Source organism: Azolla caroliniana, unplaced genomic scaffold (genome assembly GCF_043228905.1).
Source record: "Azolla caroliniana isolate FFs.n. ecotype wild unplaced genomic scaffold, voAzoCaro1.0.p SCAF_7, whole genome shotgun sequence".
Taxonomy (NCBI): Eukaryota; Viridiplantae; Streptophyta; class Polypodiopsida; order Salviniales; family Salviniaceae; genus Azolla; species Azolla caroliniana.
In genome coordinates, this window is record NW_028230442.1 from 9,192,175 (window position 1) to 9,208,605 (window position 16,431).

At 40.1% G+C, this 16,431-nt stretch overlaps 2 protein-coding genes across 3 annotated transcripts; one reads left to right on the forward strand and one right to left on the reverse strand.

Annotated features, from left to right (window-relative positions):
* The first annotated feature begins 5,287 nt into the window (after positions 1-5,287).
* Positions 5,288-11,437, forward strand: ABO1 (IKI3 family protein). 2 transcript variants are annotated; one of them, XM_087322823.1, is made up of 5 exons: positions 5,288-5,534; positions 5,855-6,151; positions 7,160-10,314; positions 10,406-10,492; positions 10,873-11,437. In XM_087322823.1, the coding sequence occupies exons 1-5, from the start codon at positions 5,316-5,318 to the stop codon at positions 11,135-11,137; spliced, it is 4,023 nt and encodes a 1,340-aa protein (XP_087178949.1). In that variant the 5' UTR covers positions 5,288-5,315; the 3' UTR covers positions 11,138-11,437. The 2 variants fall into 2 exon arrangements, with proteins under 2 accessions (XP_087178949.1, XP_087178950.1); XM_087322824.1 differs by lacking the exon at positions 5,288-5,534 and having other exon boundaries at positions 6,013-6,151; positions 7,136-10,314.
* Positions 11,438-12,108: 671 nt separating this feature from the next.
* LOC147861882 (pentatricopeptide repeat-containing protein At2g03380, mitochondrial-like) lies at positions 12,109-14,871 on the reverse strand. The gene is made up of 2 exons (XM_087322978.1): positions 14,749-14,871; positions 12,109-14,634 (listed from the first exon to the last, which is right to left on the reverse strand). The coding sequence occupies exons 1-2, from the start codon at positions 14,836-14,838 to the stop codon at positions 12,586-12,588; spliced, it is 2,139 nt and encodes a 712-aa protein (XP_087179104.1). The 5' UTR covers positions 14,839-14,871; the 3' UTR covers positions 12,109-12,585.
* Positions 14,872-16,431: the final 1,560 nt, after the last annotated feature.

The window sequence follows — 16,431 nt, forward strand, 5'->3', positions numbered from 1 at the left end:
CAAAGAAAAGGTGAAAAAAGAAAGAGAAAGAGAATGAAGGAATAAAACTTTACTTTCCTAAGGCCATGACCGTTGACCATGTCACATAAAGAATTGATTGTAATTCATTTGTTTTTGTTGCAATTACATTAGGGAGTTTTATGGCATGACGACTCTAATATATATTTTCTCACTTCTCCTTCAACATACTCTTGTGTGTTGTATATATATTGGCTCCATTTAAAGTTTCATCTAGAAAGATTTGCAAATTGTTATTATTTTGTTCGAAATTGTTGATCTTGCAATCATGTATGGAAAGCAAACTTACATACAAAGATTAAGATGGCACAAGCCTTACATAACTATTTAACTTTGCATATACATGACATCAACGTATTTTCATTGTGAGATTGTAATTTTGATAATACAACGTTGTTTAGCTTGTGTGCAATGTCTACCAACCAAACCCATTGTCCTATTGGTATAATTGTTAACACATTTCTTGATAAGCCTACATTTGGGATTTAGATGAGCTCAATTGTTTTGGACTAAGGGTTGACAAGGTATGGAGAAAATGGACTTTAGATTTTGATGTCTAAAGTTAAAGAGTTACCTTCCAAATAAATGCTACACAAACCAAGATTACCAACGTTACTAATATGTTTACTAATATGTGGGTACCATTCCTTATGTCAAAATAAGATTAACGTAATTCACATTGAAATTAATATCTCAAATAGCACATAGGCAAAGATTTTATCAATACAAATCTATAAATTGCATATTTAACATCACACATAGTTAATCAAATAGTTTGACTCAAAGAAAGAGTTACACAATATTATTAGAAAAGGTACGAAGCTAGATAAAAAAAGGTTTACATAGGAAGAGACATGATTGTGGTAGATAACCAATAGGAAAGAAAGAGGTTCTCGACCTTGCAAAGAAATGAGTTTTCTTGGTAGCATGTCATGAGAAAATGCCCATGGCCCGACTCCATTGATTGTGCTACTATTTGTAAGGATTGTATCATGTAACATTGTTTTCCATGCTAGCACAAATCTCTTCCAAGATTGTGAAATTTTCTAGTCATATTTCCCGTCTCCACTAGTATTTCTAGTACAAGATCTTCACTATAGAGAAATGTCCTTAACAAGTACTTAAATAATTACACAACGTTTTTGAACAATTCTGAGACCAATGGCTAGGGTCCTAGGGATGTGATTTATCTCGATGTCCTTGAATTTCTCTTACTTCCACTCCGATAGTGTGTTGACTCAAGAAGTCGCTTTACGACTTGAAGCAAGCCCCTCGAGCTTGGAATTCGAAGATCACGCACCAGTTGCGGAAGATGGGGTTTGCGGCCTCAAAGTTCGACTCATCGTTGTTCAACCGGTCTCGACACCCCTTGATCAAAACCTGAAGCTTCATCCTAACTCTAGACAGGCAAAGGCACTGGACAATCAACAGGAGAGAAGGAAACAACCGAAACAGGGGGAGACAAGGATGAAAATGAAGCCGAACCCGAACAAGTTTGAACAAGTGGCGACGGCGGCACAGTCAAGAAGGACAAAGTTGATCGAAAGAAGAAGGCCAAGACATGGACGTGGTCCGATGTTGTGGGCTTGAAGACCGATGACAAGGTGGCGACAACCAGCTCGAACAAGAGCAGGAATGAATCGGAGACAACTGATTTGGTTGAGGATGTTCGATTCAGATGAACCGAATCACTTGGAGGACAAGCTGATTAGAAGGCAACGGAAGTCGATGCTGACATGGAGGAACCGACGGGTCGAGAAACGCCAAAGTCACAGCAACGAAGGAACTGAGAAGGGCCTCTTGAGCAGACACATTGACCAGGAAGTTCAAAGTGCGCAGAACCAGATGAGTCGTTGGAAGAAAAACCGGATGGGTCGAGGAGCGCGAGCAAGACGAGAAGACGCCAGGAAAAGCCAACTGCAAGAATCCGCAAAGACTGACTCGGTCGGGATGTTCGATTCGGACGAACCAAATCACTTGGAGGCCAAGCAAACTAGAAGGCAACGGAAGTCAACGCCGACACGGAGGAACTAACAGGTCAAGAAGCGCCAAAGTCACAGCAACGAAGGAACTAAGAAGGGCCTCTTGAGCAGACAAGCCTACTAGGAAGGTCGAGGTGCACAGAACCAAACAAGTCATGGGAAGCAGAACTTGATGGGTCGAGGAGCGCAAGCAAGGCGAGAGAGACGCCAGGAAAAGCCGACTAGAAGAATCGGCAAACACTGACATTGAGATCTGATCTCAAGTTGAGCTTGAGGGGGAGTGTTGAGCGGACAAGCTCAACTGGATCTAGATCGGTATCCGGAACCAAGGGCCGGATCGAAGAGTCGTACCCACGTGCGAACCGGTAGGCCGTTGGAGGTCTACACTCCTAGACTACTAGGTACTTATCCTAGGAGGAGTTAGTGTCAGTAGCTTAGTACGAGCATTGAAGTACTTGTCAGTACTTCCGTCAATCCTTTATGGACTTCTATAAAAGTGCTCACTAAGCACATTGTATGTACACAGTCTTTGAGTAGTTTTGAAATAGCTTTTACTATTCTGCTCTCTCTGTCTCTCCCGCGTACTCTCTATGTGTAATTGAAGGTTCCGTTAAACCAGCACAATATTTTTGTTAATATCCGATGAAGTCAGTGAAGTCTACAAGCTTCCGCACACATTTCTTTGCATAGCCTCAACGTTATGCTGGCGATTTTTCTTGGGCCGGCTTCATTGGCACCCTTCTCTCCGGACCGGTGCAAGTGTTGTTTGCGCCATTGGTCGAGACCTCATCCCCACTCTTAGACAACTTTTCCGCCTCTTGTGGAGCTTGAAGCCACGTTCGGAGAGACAGACCGGCGACAAACGACACTCACGAAGCTCTATTCCTTACAACAAGGCTCACGTCTAGCCTTCATCTATGCTTCAGAGTTTCGTCAAATCACGTGCGATGTCTACTGGGATGTGAAGACTAAACCTTAACCCATTTTCCTCGAGGCCTCCGAAACGATGTGAAGACTCTTCTCTTAAACTTTCCAGAGCCCACATCGTTGTCTCAAGTAATCTCCTAAGCCGTTCAATGTGATAATCATCTTTTCGAGCTTCGTTAGGAGGATTGTGGGACTCGAGGATTTCAGTCTTCCTCCTGATGCTCTAATCGCAAGGCCATATGTATCAATTTCGCCAACCATGCGATGGTTGCCATCCTCCAATGATACTCATACCTAGATGGAGGTCAACCCCCATACCCCGATTGAGATCGACCATGCTCGGTCCCAACCATTAACTAATGCCCAATGACAACATTGACATGACAACTGTGTCTGCCTCTATTGTGGTGCCCCTGACCATGTCATCCTCCACTTCCTGGTGCGAGGCCCTCGGCGCCAATCCCACCATGCACGTCTTGTGGAGGTTTCTCCCAACAGGAAAATGACCAAATCCGGTTGTACTAGGAGTCATGCCACTGGATGCTTTCTGTTACCCAACTTTTTTGTGCTCCTACAATTCAATTCCGCCATCAGATTGTTTTACTTTGCAAGTAAGTCTTTATTTTGGGTTTACTTCAATAATCCCGTGCCTTGCTCGATTCCAGTGCATCTACCTATTTTATTGATATCTCATTCATCCGAGCACATAATATCCCCACCATCCGCACAACACAACCCATATCCGTTGAAACTATCGACGGATGGGTTCTCTCTTCAAGGGCAGTTATTGAAGCCACTATCCCGTTGATACTTCAATTCGGACCCCACCACGAGGTATTAATGTTCTACCTCATTGCAACCCCTCGACATCCGATTGTTTTAGGACAATCTTGGTTGGAAACACACAATTCAACAGTGGATTGGTGCAACTGCTCCATCACTTTTTCACAGACACCAGTGGGGTCACGACTCCCCACAACGTTACTTGTGTGGGGGTTGCTTTCAGCTTGGTTGCACATTCTCCCAATTTCAACTCAGTTTCCCACACTACTAATTTCGTTGTGACGATTCCAACTTGGTCGCTTCAGTGCTTGTTGTGCCATGGGACCTCTCTATTCCTGTTAATCACTTGCCTTTGTGTTGCTTGCAACCATTATTGAGGTTTTCGATCAAACAAGTGAAAGGAAAATCTTACATAACCCCCAATTAACATACGTTTACTCTTCATGAATTCAACATCCACAACATTACAATTGTCTCCTTTGTGAATCTACCAAAGCAGTTTAGGAGTATTGAGATATCAAGCTTAACTAGGTTTAGTTATTTTGTCAATTATGTAACTTGGTAGTTACATAAATAGAATCAAGTTAGTATGTTGACCTTAAAGCCTTAAATAAAACTTTGTATGTAAGTGGGGTACATTCTAGATCCTCCAGTCCCAAGTTCATTAAATATAGGACTTACATCCTTGTTCCTATATTCTCCTCACACATGTGCACACATGAGATGTATATATACCACATTATGGGTATATTTTGTAACTTGATGTGTATTAATACAGAGAAAGGACTTTGAGCTATATTCTTGTTAATCATCCCCCATATTGTCTTATTGTTCATAAGTCTCTTCCTCTCTTTCTCTCACACATATATCACATAGCCTTCCACTGCTTAATCACATACGTGATTAACTACTCACATAATTAGATACTAATTAACCGTTAGTTAAGTACCTAATAATGAACAAGGAGAAACATAAGTGTGCCAAGTTCAAAATTACCAATACAACCCAGTCAGTAACCTAGTGTATGTAGATTCCAATGAATGGAATCATTGATACCCTAGGCTCCTTTTTTTTTTCCAGAGTTGTGGACCGAAAAACATCCATATGACGTCATATACATGCTAGTGCGAATTCATGCGAAGGACATGCAGCTCATCAGTTGGATCAAACCACTTGATGAATCAGAACCAACTTCAAAGAATCGAATCGAATGGAATCAGTTGGCGAGAGTAAAAAAGAAAGAAACAGAGAGGAGATCCAACTAGTAATCAGAGTGAATGATGATGCGGTTTAACGTAAGAATTGAGGGGCTAGTAGCGGGGGGGGGGGGGGGGGGGGGTACGTATGAAATGGTAAGACGTAAGACGAGAATGTTTTCCGAGAGGGAATCAGGATGTCTTCAAGTCCCCTTCTTTTTCTTCCTTTTACTTCTTCTTCTTCTTCTTCTTCTTCTTCTTCTTCTTCTAAAGGGCATGCCATGAAAATAAAGAAAGCTCAGGGGCAGAGATAACACCCCCTCTGTGTGTGTGTGTGCCGCGGGTTTAATTAGGGTTTTGCTCAAGGGGGAGGAGGGAGCTCTCTTCTGCGCTCGCTCTTTTGGACACCATGAGGAACCTCAGAGTCTGCAGGGTCGAAGAATTCTCTGCAGCAGAAGACCTTCATCATCATCATCATCATCATCATCATCATGACACAGAAGGCGAAGATGCCAACGTTTCTGCATTCGATTCCTTCAGAAACCAGTTGGTCCTCGCTTCTTCTTCTTCTTCTTCTTCTTCTCCCTTTTCTGGGAAGCTCCTCTGCATCTCTCTCTCCTCCAAAGAGGTAATACTTTCGTACGGCTCTCTCTGTGCTTTGTATTTTTTCATAGCCGGGATTGGTTCGGAAGAGATCTGATTAGATGGATTGCAAGATGGGCAAAAGTCTGGGAGGAAGAGATGAAAAAGGAATTGGGGTGAAAAAACGAAAAAGATAGGGATATTTGTATAGATGATGCTATGGCCTATTTTATCATATCAAAATCAGTCTGAAAAAATAAGGGGAGGGAGGGAATACTGGCACTAATGGCAGAAATTTGAACCTGAATTGATGATGGATAATAAGAAAATGATGGAAATTTGTTTATACTGCCCTCGTTTTTGCAGGTTTGTTGGACTTTATCCTTCCCTACTGACTTGGCGCTGGATAAGGACAGAATTTTGGGCTTGGAATTCATGATGGATAATGAAATTTTAGTAGTGGGTACACGATCTGGACAACTGCTTTCGGTTTTGATTTCGTCACAATCTGTAGAAGTTGTGGGCAATGTAGAAGGTGGAATCATTCAGATGTCTTCTAGTCCTGATGGAGAGCTTCTTGTGATCGCGACGGGTCTAGGAATGTTGCTCTTTATGACACCAGAATGGGATGTTCTGTATGAGATTCCTTTGGTGAGCAGTGAGGTAAATACATTCTATGTTTTTTACATTTTAATCTCTACGTAAGGGGCTTTTACACTGCAATGATGTAGAAAGTGGAGTAATGACATGTGATTGGCCCTTTTTTGAGGAATTTTCATTTATAACCTAGATGGGTTCGATCTCATAGTTTATGGAGATCCAGGAGAATGAAGTTGATGACGAACTCCCCTAGTGAGCTTTTTCATTTCCAAACGTTGTTGAAACTGATCTCACACTTTAGTGAAGATGGGAGTCAATAAATGTCATTGGAACTCTCCTTTTCTAGCTTTTTCACCCTAAAATTTAGCTAAGACTGAGTTTGTGTTAGCGTGAAGGAACAGAAGAAAAAGCAAGTTTGGTTCAGTTGGAAGTATTGCGTTTCAAATCACAATTTGCAGTAGGTAGCTGAAGAAGCAATAGTTTCTTTCTTCTTACATCCGGCCTCACCATGTTGCACTCAAGGGTACCCTTGACCTTGGTAGAAACATCAGAGGAGAATACCACTTCATATTGATTACTTGTTTATTAGAGAATGGAATGCAACCTGTAACAGGGTAAAAAGAAACAAGAGAGCTATTTTTGCTGCCATGGTGTGTGAAATACTGGGCGTTGGATTTTTGTTTTCTACCTTTGAACCCACCATTTTATTCCTAGGGATGCCCTTGCTGTTTTGAAGAGGTATCATTATTTGCCTTGGTTGGTTCTTTATGTCGAGAGGTGAGGGTGAGAAGCAATGGAAAGATAAAGAGAGATGAGAGAGATTATGCTATGTTTGCTACCTGCCTGTGTGAAATCTAGGGGACCTGAATGTTTTCTTCCACTCTGAAGTGCTCAAAAATCAAACAGAGATATGATGTTCTCTGATGTCGTGTGAGAGGAGCATAATAAATCTTTGAATTTTGCTGATATAATACTGTATGTGTGAGGGTTTGTTTGATCTGCATCATGCTCTGAGGGCGTTATGTCTCTGATACGATGAATTAATAGGTGACCAATCACGAATACATGTAGGGCAGAAGCATGGAAGTACTTGATGATTCTAGCCACTCCATAGATGGTAATGTGCGTTTCAGTTGGCGTTCGGATGGTAAATACTTTGCTACTCTCAGTAACAGTGCAAATTTGAATCACCAAAAGGAGCTTTGCATCTGGGAGAGGGATACTGGAGCTTTGCACTCTCGCAGTCAAGGTTTTTTATCGACAACCTCTGCTGTTGATTGGATTTCAAATGGATCTCGGTTAGCAAGTGTTTCCGGCGTAGATTCTGATGGAAAAATCAGTAGGGTAGTATTTTTTGAGAGGAATGGCTTGCAAAGAGGGTATTTTCATGTTGAAGGAGGAACTAATATGATGATTACATGTGTGAAGTGGAATTGTAATGGTGAGCTCTTTGCGGTATTGTTGGAGGGCAGTGAATATGATGCTATACAGATATGGAGTTTTAGCAACTACCACTGGTACTTAAAACAGGAATGGAGGTTTCCAAAGGAAAACCGGATCAGCTTTTTATGGAGTCCAGAAGATCCCATGCATATATTTAGTTGGACTCTGAATGGTTCTGTAAGATTGGTTAAATTATGTTGGGATAATGCAATTTTTGGAGATTCTATTGCACTTGTTATAGATGGGTCTTGTTTACTTGTGACACAACTAGCACATGCTGTGATCCCACCTCCAATGAGTTCTTTGAAGTTGAAGTTTAGTGCTCCGATACAAACAATTTCACTGCATCCATCTGAAGAAGGTGGGCATTTCATTGCTGCGAGCTTGTCTACTGGTGTGGTCAGCTTGCTTTTTCTCCCTAGTATAGAGGCATGGGATGCACTTGAAGGCACTGAGATGATGGTTCCAGATAGTAAATTTCTCGGTGTTTGTTTAAATGATGTATTTCCTTCTTTCCAGCTTTTGTCTTGGTTAGATTCAGAACACCTTGTTGGCATAATCTCAAGGGTAGTGCCAATGAATCCCAGCAGTTCATTGTTTTCGAAATCAAAATACCAGTTAAACTCCGAGACTTTATTTGAGTTTGAGGTTCAGAAGAAGAAAGATGAGTTGCTGAGTGATGGGTCGTGCAAGTTGGACTGGATGCTGACACTAGTCAACCAGACTTTCTCAGAGAAAAGTGTACTAGCCATCACAAAACATCCTTTGAAAAGTGAATTGGCAATTGAATATGCAGATGGATCACTATTTTCTTATGGTACTAAAGAAGGACTGTTTCAAGATGAGACATCATATTCATTGAAAAGCCTTTCTTATCCAAGTTTCTGGATCCAAGCACTTTTAACTGATTCCTCTAAGACTATCATACTAGCCTTAGATGCTGAAGGAAGATTGCAGATTGGTTCCCACCTTATTTCTACTGATTGTACAAGCTTCACTGTCCACAGTACATCTATTGGGGCAAAAAAAGTAAGCCATGTACTGTACACTACAAAACAAGATCTTCTTCACATTATCAACCTCGGGGAAGCTTTCGAGGCTGACTTATCTAGCAGAATAATGCAAGATCTATCAAATCTTTCCTTGAAAAAGAAAGATGAACCAATGTCCCTTCAAAATCCTTACAGGAAGTCATTGAAGAAAGACTTTTTGAAGGAGCGGACAATATGGGAGCGGGGTGCGAGGTTGGTTGCATCTATTGGAGGTTCTGGTGCTGCTGTAATATTGCAAACCATCCGAGGGAATCTAGAAACAATTTATCCAAGGAATCTTGTTCTTGGATCTATTGTTGCAACCTTGTGTGATTCCAAGTTCAATGAAGCCCTGCTTCTGGCTAGACGGCATCATATCAATTTAAATCTGATTATAGATTTTAAAGGCTGGGAGGCCTTTGTACAATGCTCTGTGGAGTTTATTAAGCAAGTGAAGAATCTGAATTATATCACGGAGTTGATTTGTGCTGTTAGTGCTGGGAATTTTGCAGATAGCATATATCGAGATTTGCTACTTCCATACATGAAGGAAATTGGAGATCTGAACGTGTCAGCTGAAAATTCTTCAGATTTACAACCAAAAATCCCAGATCAAGGCTTGAAGGTTCGGTCGGTTATGCGTGCGATTAGAAAAGCTCTTGAAGATGAAGTCATTGCAAGCCCAAAGAGGGAATTATGCATATTAACAACAATGGCAAAGAGTGAGCCCCCTGAGTTAGAAGAAGCTCTGCAAACGATAAAGAAACTTCGTGAGGAAGAGTTAGACTCTGCAATGGAAGGAGTGGAGAAATCTGCAGAGAGATTGAATGCAGAAGATGCCCTTAAACATCTCTTGTGGCTTTCAAATCCTGAATCTTTATTCAATGCAGCACTGGGTGTCTATGATCTCCATCTTGCTGCGATGGTTGCAAATAATGCGCAACGTGATCCTAAAGAGTTTCTTCCTTTGCTTCAAGAACTCGAGCGAATGCCACCACCTGTAATGAGATACACAATAGATCTTAAGTTGCAAAGATTTGAGAGTGCTTTGAAGAATCTTGCATCAGCAGGGGATTCTCATTTCAATGAATGTTTGGACTTGCTTAAGAAGAACCCACAGCTATTCCCCCTTGGTAAACAGATTTTTCAGAGTGGACCTGAAAAGATATTGATCATGGAAGCTTGGGGGGATCATCTATTTGCTAACGAGAAATTTGAAGAGGCAGGAGGTGCTTTTTGTTCTTGTTCTCAACTTGAGAAGGCATTGGCTGCATATCGTGCTGGTGGTCTATGGCATTATGTTTTAGTTGTGGGAGGTTTGCTTAGTTTTTCTTCTTCTGAAATGCTAAATTTGGCACAAGAATTACGAGATGAACTTCAAGCTCTCGGAAAGCCAGGAGATGCTGCAAAGGTTGCACTAGAATACTGTAAAGATCTTGATGATGCCATAAACCTATTTATTGAAGCTCGTGAATGGATGGAGGCTGTGAGAGTGGCATACTCCTATGGAAAACCTCACTTCGTAAAGGATGTTATTGAACCGTTGGCTTTGGATTGTGCTGCCTCGTATGTATCTGAATTTGAAGAAGGCTTGGAGAAATTAGGTAAATATCTTGCGAGGCATAATGCTGTGAAACAGCGAAGATTGCTATTGGAGATAAAATTGAAAAATGACGTGCCAGAAGACATTGATGATGATGCTGCATCTGAAGCTAGCAGCAATCTCAGTGGGATGAGTGTTTACACAACTGGGTATGGGTCATATAATCAATTCCTATGCTTATGTTTTAAGCTTTAGCCTAAATTAGAGTGAATCTTTATATTCTCTTTGTTGGGTATACAGTAGTACAAAATCTTCCAAATTCTCGGTTCAGTCAAACCAAAAGCAGAGTAGGGTGAAGTCTCGTAGTGGGAAGATCCGTGCAGGAAGGTATGGATGACTACTTTTTTTGCTTTACTTCTCTTTATGTTTTCTCATACTGGGCAGCTTGCCATTTGTGGGAATGGAACTCCTGAACTATGGCTTTGTGGTTCAAGTTCTTGCCCTGTAAAATCCATTAGTTGGGAGTTCAATTTCCCTTCTTGCCTTTACCCTCATTTAGTGGAGGATGATTATTCTTGGTAAAAATACTTGAATAATCTCAACTTTTGGGACACTTAACAGAGTATCCCTTTGGTAAATATCTCCAAAAGTTGAGGGGTATCTGTGTATTCCCCATCCTTATTTTTCATCTTGATGCCTTCTCTTGTCATTCTTATTCTTGAATACTGACAAAAAGATTATGACTTGTTGATATTTCATGTGTCTAGTCCTGGTGAGGAGGTTGCTCTTATCGAACATTTGAAAGGCATGGAGCTCAGGGCTAGCACTCTTGAAGCAATACAGAAGCTGTTGCACACTCTAGTGCTGCTTGGGCATTCTCTCGTGGCAGAAAAATTACAGCATGTAACATTACAGTTTCAAACCTCGCAATGGAAAGCAGTTCTTGAAACAGACGATAGTAGTTCAGAAAGCATCAATGTGCCTCAATATCACTGGTTTATGGAAGTACTCAATACCCCTAGGACAATCTAGCTTTCCTCTTATAATTAATCCTAATGATATGAGTGATGAAGATCATTTTAGTAAATTGTTTTATTCTAGAATCTGATGTTTGTATCTGATAATCCATATTAAGATATTAGGTATAAAAAGTAGCCACGGTTTACCCATCTCTGGGTCATTAAAATAGGAGATGTTCATGGTATGCGGCTCTCTTGGTTTGATGCAAGACTTTCAGTTACTGAGTTGTCATTGACGTCGCCTGAATACTGTTTGACATGCATTCATTTGGAGGGATGTGGAATATTAGAAGATTGGGTGAATTACGATGCCCTCCCACTTCTGTTGCTGCCATTTCCTTCGATGTTTCATATCCATTATGTATAATTACTTGGTGTTGTATATTTCAGATTAGGTGGATGAGGTGCACTAGGGGATGAAAAGTGTGTTTGGAAAGATCAATATGGTGAGATCTTAACATATAATAAATAGTGAGGGGATTGGCTCTTCAGCAATGAAGACAAGAAATTAAGAAAAAGATTTGTGCTAACAAGATACTTTCATTGGGTTGGAAACAAATTAACAAATGGTGTTGACAATAGCCTATCCTCATCATTGATCATTATGAATGCGGAGTATGTTTCCTGTTAACTATTTTCCTTAAATGAACATTTGCTAAGTGTATTGACTTTAAGTTAAAAGATACTGATGCTGTAATAATGTCGAAGAAACTGTAGTTCCTTTCATCCTAATCTCACAGTTGCGAATTTGTGAGTATTGCTAAATAGATTTGTGCAAATTGCTATGGAAATAGATTATTTTCCTACTTTTGTAAAATACAAGAGCTCAGTTTGTATGATGGAGGATACCAGATAAATGTTAAGAGGAGAGTAATAATATGAAATGTAAAGCATTGATTCACTCTGAACTTGTTCTTGTTTATAAAGTGAAATTAAGTGTTAGAAACAATGGCTTCCTACACATGTTAATATTTTCAATCAAACTTCATGCTTAGTTTTCTTATTTTACTTAAGCTTTCAAGTTTGCTCGAGTATTACTCGCCTTGATAATATTAGCAAGCCACCTTATTGACTTGAACACCAGCATCTCAATTGCTAATACATTCTTCATTCTTTGTGTGATCAAATCACAGATCTGCATGTTCTTCGTAAGACATCGGCACATCTTCAGATGTAATGATTTACCAACTTCTCACCACTGTCACATAAAAAAAATCTCTTCAGCATCTACACTGGCTTGTCATTGTGTTGCTCTACCACTTGAACAATAGTCTCATAGTTTCACATGAGTTTCTTCAGGATTTTCTCCATTATAGGGTAAAACCTATAATAGTGTTTTAGACAGCAGAAACTTCAATATTTGTGAGAGCATGATTCTTTATCAAAAAATGAACGCAACTGCTATCAATCCACTAACTCCTTAGTGCCTTGTGTACCTGATTTTTCATTCCCTTAGCTTGCTTAAATCATGCCACTCCCTAGATATATATTTTCCATGGATATATATGCTGCAACACACCTTTCATCCAACTCTACTGATTTATGAAAGGCCCATCTCCCAAGCTTCACATTCACCCACTTGCAACAAGCACCCAATATAGCTAGCAATTGTGGAAGACGGTCTGAAGATGACACCTTCTCAAGCACAACTTTCGCCTTCTCAAAATGTCCAGCACGGCCAAATAGATCAATCATACATGTATAGTGCTCATGTGTCGGAGTGAGGGAATACGCAGCACACATATCATCAAACAAAATTTCTCCTTCCTTTAATAGGCCCGAATGAGTGCAAGCCATAAGCAAAACAAGGAAAGTGACTGTATCAGGCATGACATCTTCTGCCCGCATTTTTTTGAACAAATCTAAAACCACTTTAGCTTGACCTAATTGGGCATACCCTGATAATAATGCAGTCCAAGTTATTGTATTTCGGACTGGAAGCTTCCTGAATATATCTTGAGCTTTTTTGGGTGCACCACATTTTGCATACATATCTACTAATGAAGTTCCAAGGACAACATCTTCTCGCAATAGCCCTTGCTTTCTGATTTCAACATCTATAAGTTCCCCAATCTCAAGAGATCCTACAATTCCACAAGATTTCAAAACACAAATATATGTTATTACATTTGGCATGGCCCCCTCATCTTGCATATGCTTGAATAATTTTACAGTTTCATCCCCAAGACCATGTTGGTTGTATCCGGCCAACAATGCATTCCAAGTCACAACATCACGAATTGAAAGATGTTCAAATACTTCTTGGGCTTTTTGGATGACACCACACTTTGCATACATGTCGATCAAGGCATTACTGAGGGTAATGTCCTTTCCCAATAGTCCTCGGGTTCTGATTTTTGTATATATGTCTTCCCCTACCTCAAGGTTTCTTAGCATCCCACAAACTTTCAAAATGCAAGTATAAGTTGCTACATTGGGAAGGACACCCTCATCATGCATATTGTTAAAGCATTCCAAGGCTTCATCACATAGCCCTTCTTGGGTATATCCAGATATAAGTGCATTCCAACAAACAACGTCATGGACACGAAGTTGTCCAAATACTTCCCTTGCTTTTTCAAGAACACCACACTTGGCATACATATCAACCAGTGCAGTGCCAAGCAAAATGCTATTTTGCAATAGATCTCGTTTTCTGACTTCAGTATTGATAGATTCTCCTATATCAAGTGACTTTACAATGCCACAAGCTTTTAAGACACAAATAAATGTTACTGTATTCGGGGAGATACCCTCATCTTGCATTTGCTTGAAACATTTCAATGCTTCTTCACCATGTCCATTTTGGGCATATCCAGCAATCAATGCCGTCCATGAAACAACATTTCTAGTAGGAAGTTCGTCAAATAGTTCTCGTGCTCGATCAAGTGCACCGCATTTAGTGAACATATCCACCAATGTGTTGCCAATCATTGCATACTTCTGCAATAACCTTTTCTCTCTAATCTCACCATATATTCTCTCTCCGATCTCAAGAGAGCCAATTAGTCCACAAGCTTTTACAATGCAAATATAAGTGACCTTGTCAGGTGTGATTCCATGGTTTCTCATATCTAGGAAACGTTTTAAAGCCTTGTATCCGTGACCATGCTGGACATATCCACTTATCAATGCATTCCAAGTTATGACATTTCTCACTAAAAGTTGTTCAAACACTTCTTCTGCTTCTTTCAAAGCACCACATCTAGCATATGTGCTAAGTATAGCAGTGCCGATATAGATATCCTTTATAATCAACCCATTTTTGGTGAGATTACCATGGATCCTTCGAGTTTTGCATAGGTCTTTCTCACTCCCACATTGTTTGATAAGGTTTAAAAGAGCAAATCTATCTTGAAACTCAAGATTAGGAACATCTTCAACGAGAAGAGTGTCTTGAAATAGAACCTCTTTTAGCTTGACCTTCACCCAAGGTGAGTTAGAGAAGCCATGCATATACAATGGATTCTTTGTTTGGTTATGTATGAAATCAGGGGGGAAAGAGATTCTCTGTGATGAAACAAAAACAGATTTTTAACAAAAAAAACAAAAGCATAAAGAAAGCAGGTTTTTCTTTGAGAAAAAAAAAGCAGAGTAGGATGAAGATGAAGAGATGTCCTTTACCTTTTTGCTTCCATTAACCCAAAATGGAGAAGGGTTTGTGAAGAACTGCTCCTGTGGTGTTGTCTGTGGAAGTGATGAGGCGATCACCATTTGGTCACATACACATACACATACACATACACATACACATAGCATAGCATAGCATAGCACATGGGAAACTAGACTATGCTCTCTTTTTTTTGAAAAATGATATCCTTTCATTAGTGTAAACAGTTTACAAGATCTCGATGTCTATACGATCGACAGAGGAAAGAACCTTTCATTAGTGTAAACAATTTACAAGATTTCTAAGTCTATATGATCGGCGGAGGAAAGAACCATTTTGGAGGGTTAAAGTGCCAGAATGGAGTGCCGTTCTTGGAGATCATGAATGGAGTAGTTGTCCACACTATAATAAACTCATGACGTTGAGCAGTTTTAGTATCAGAATCTCCAACTATACCATCCCATTGACCCTTCAAAGTATGAACCATGTCCAACCAAATATTTGTAACCAATTTAGCTGTTGATGCTTTAACTTGATGGAAAACGAGAGAGCACCGAGCCTTCTAGATGTTATATACAATCGTGCTACTCATTATCTCACATATTGGTTGGATTTCCTTCCTTATCCCTGAAAACTATAGAGACAGTAATGGTAGTGCACGAACACTTACAGAATTATTGTAAAATCCATAGTCCATAGATTCGGTGTTGTAGCGGAAAGTGTAATGAACAAATGACGTCCAAACCACCGTGCCCCATGTGAAAACCAATGGGGAAAAGTGAGCACGACTAGAAGATACGCCCATCTTGCACAACCATGTGCCAACAGGCAAGGCTCGATGTACATGAAACCACTGTACATGCAATATTTGTTGTGGCTATTTTCTTGCCCATAGGTTAACCCGGAAATTTCCAAGGAACTGGGGAGTAATACTTTGTTGATTCCAATATTGAAATGCAGATGGTAACACATCCTCTCTGTCCGAAAGGAGAAACTAGACTATGTTAGGAACTCCAAACAAGAACAAAACATGGGGCAACCAACACTCATTAGCTTCTTACGTGTGTGTGGCGTGGTCATCAAACTTCACTCTATACCACATAATGGTTGCATGACATGACTTTGGATTCATGGGTGCCAAAAGGTCGTGCCTAGCACTAACAATATTTGTGGTGTCCAAGTTTTGTAATGTTCAATCATATTCAAGAAATCGATATGAATTGTTTGTGGAAGTCAAATATCTCTCCTTAGCAATTCAACATGGTTGTAGGTGTTCTTCAGAGTTAGTGAGATATTCTTGCAGATTTCTCCACGATAACACTAAGATAGTAGTTGTGGCCATTTGGAGCCATGGGGTTTTGAATATCTTAAGAACGTATCTCTAGAGGTCCATTACATCTATTGTTGATGTCAAGCTGTATGTGTTGGAAAGAGATGTTCACACCTTTGCAAACCCTACAAATTGCAAGTCAAGCCTATTACTAGTTCAATTGAAGATGAGATACTTATTGTGTTTGAACAAAAGTTTGAATAAAGGTCAAAATAATTATTCAATGTATGAGCGTGATCTATTCTATATCATCCATGTGAAACATTGGCACAATTATCTCTGTGGCTCTATATTTGAGAGTTTGAACTTTACCACGACTATATAAAGTGGTTTGTTAATAAACGAGGCTAAGGGGTTGAAATACTTC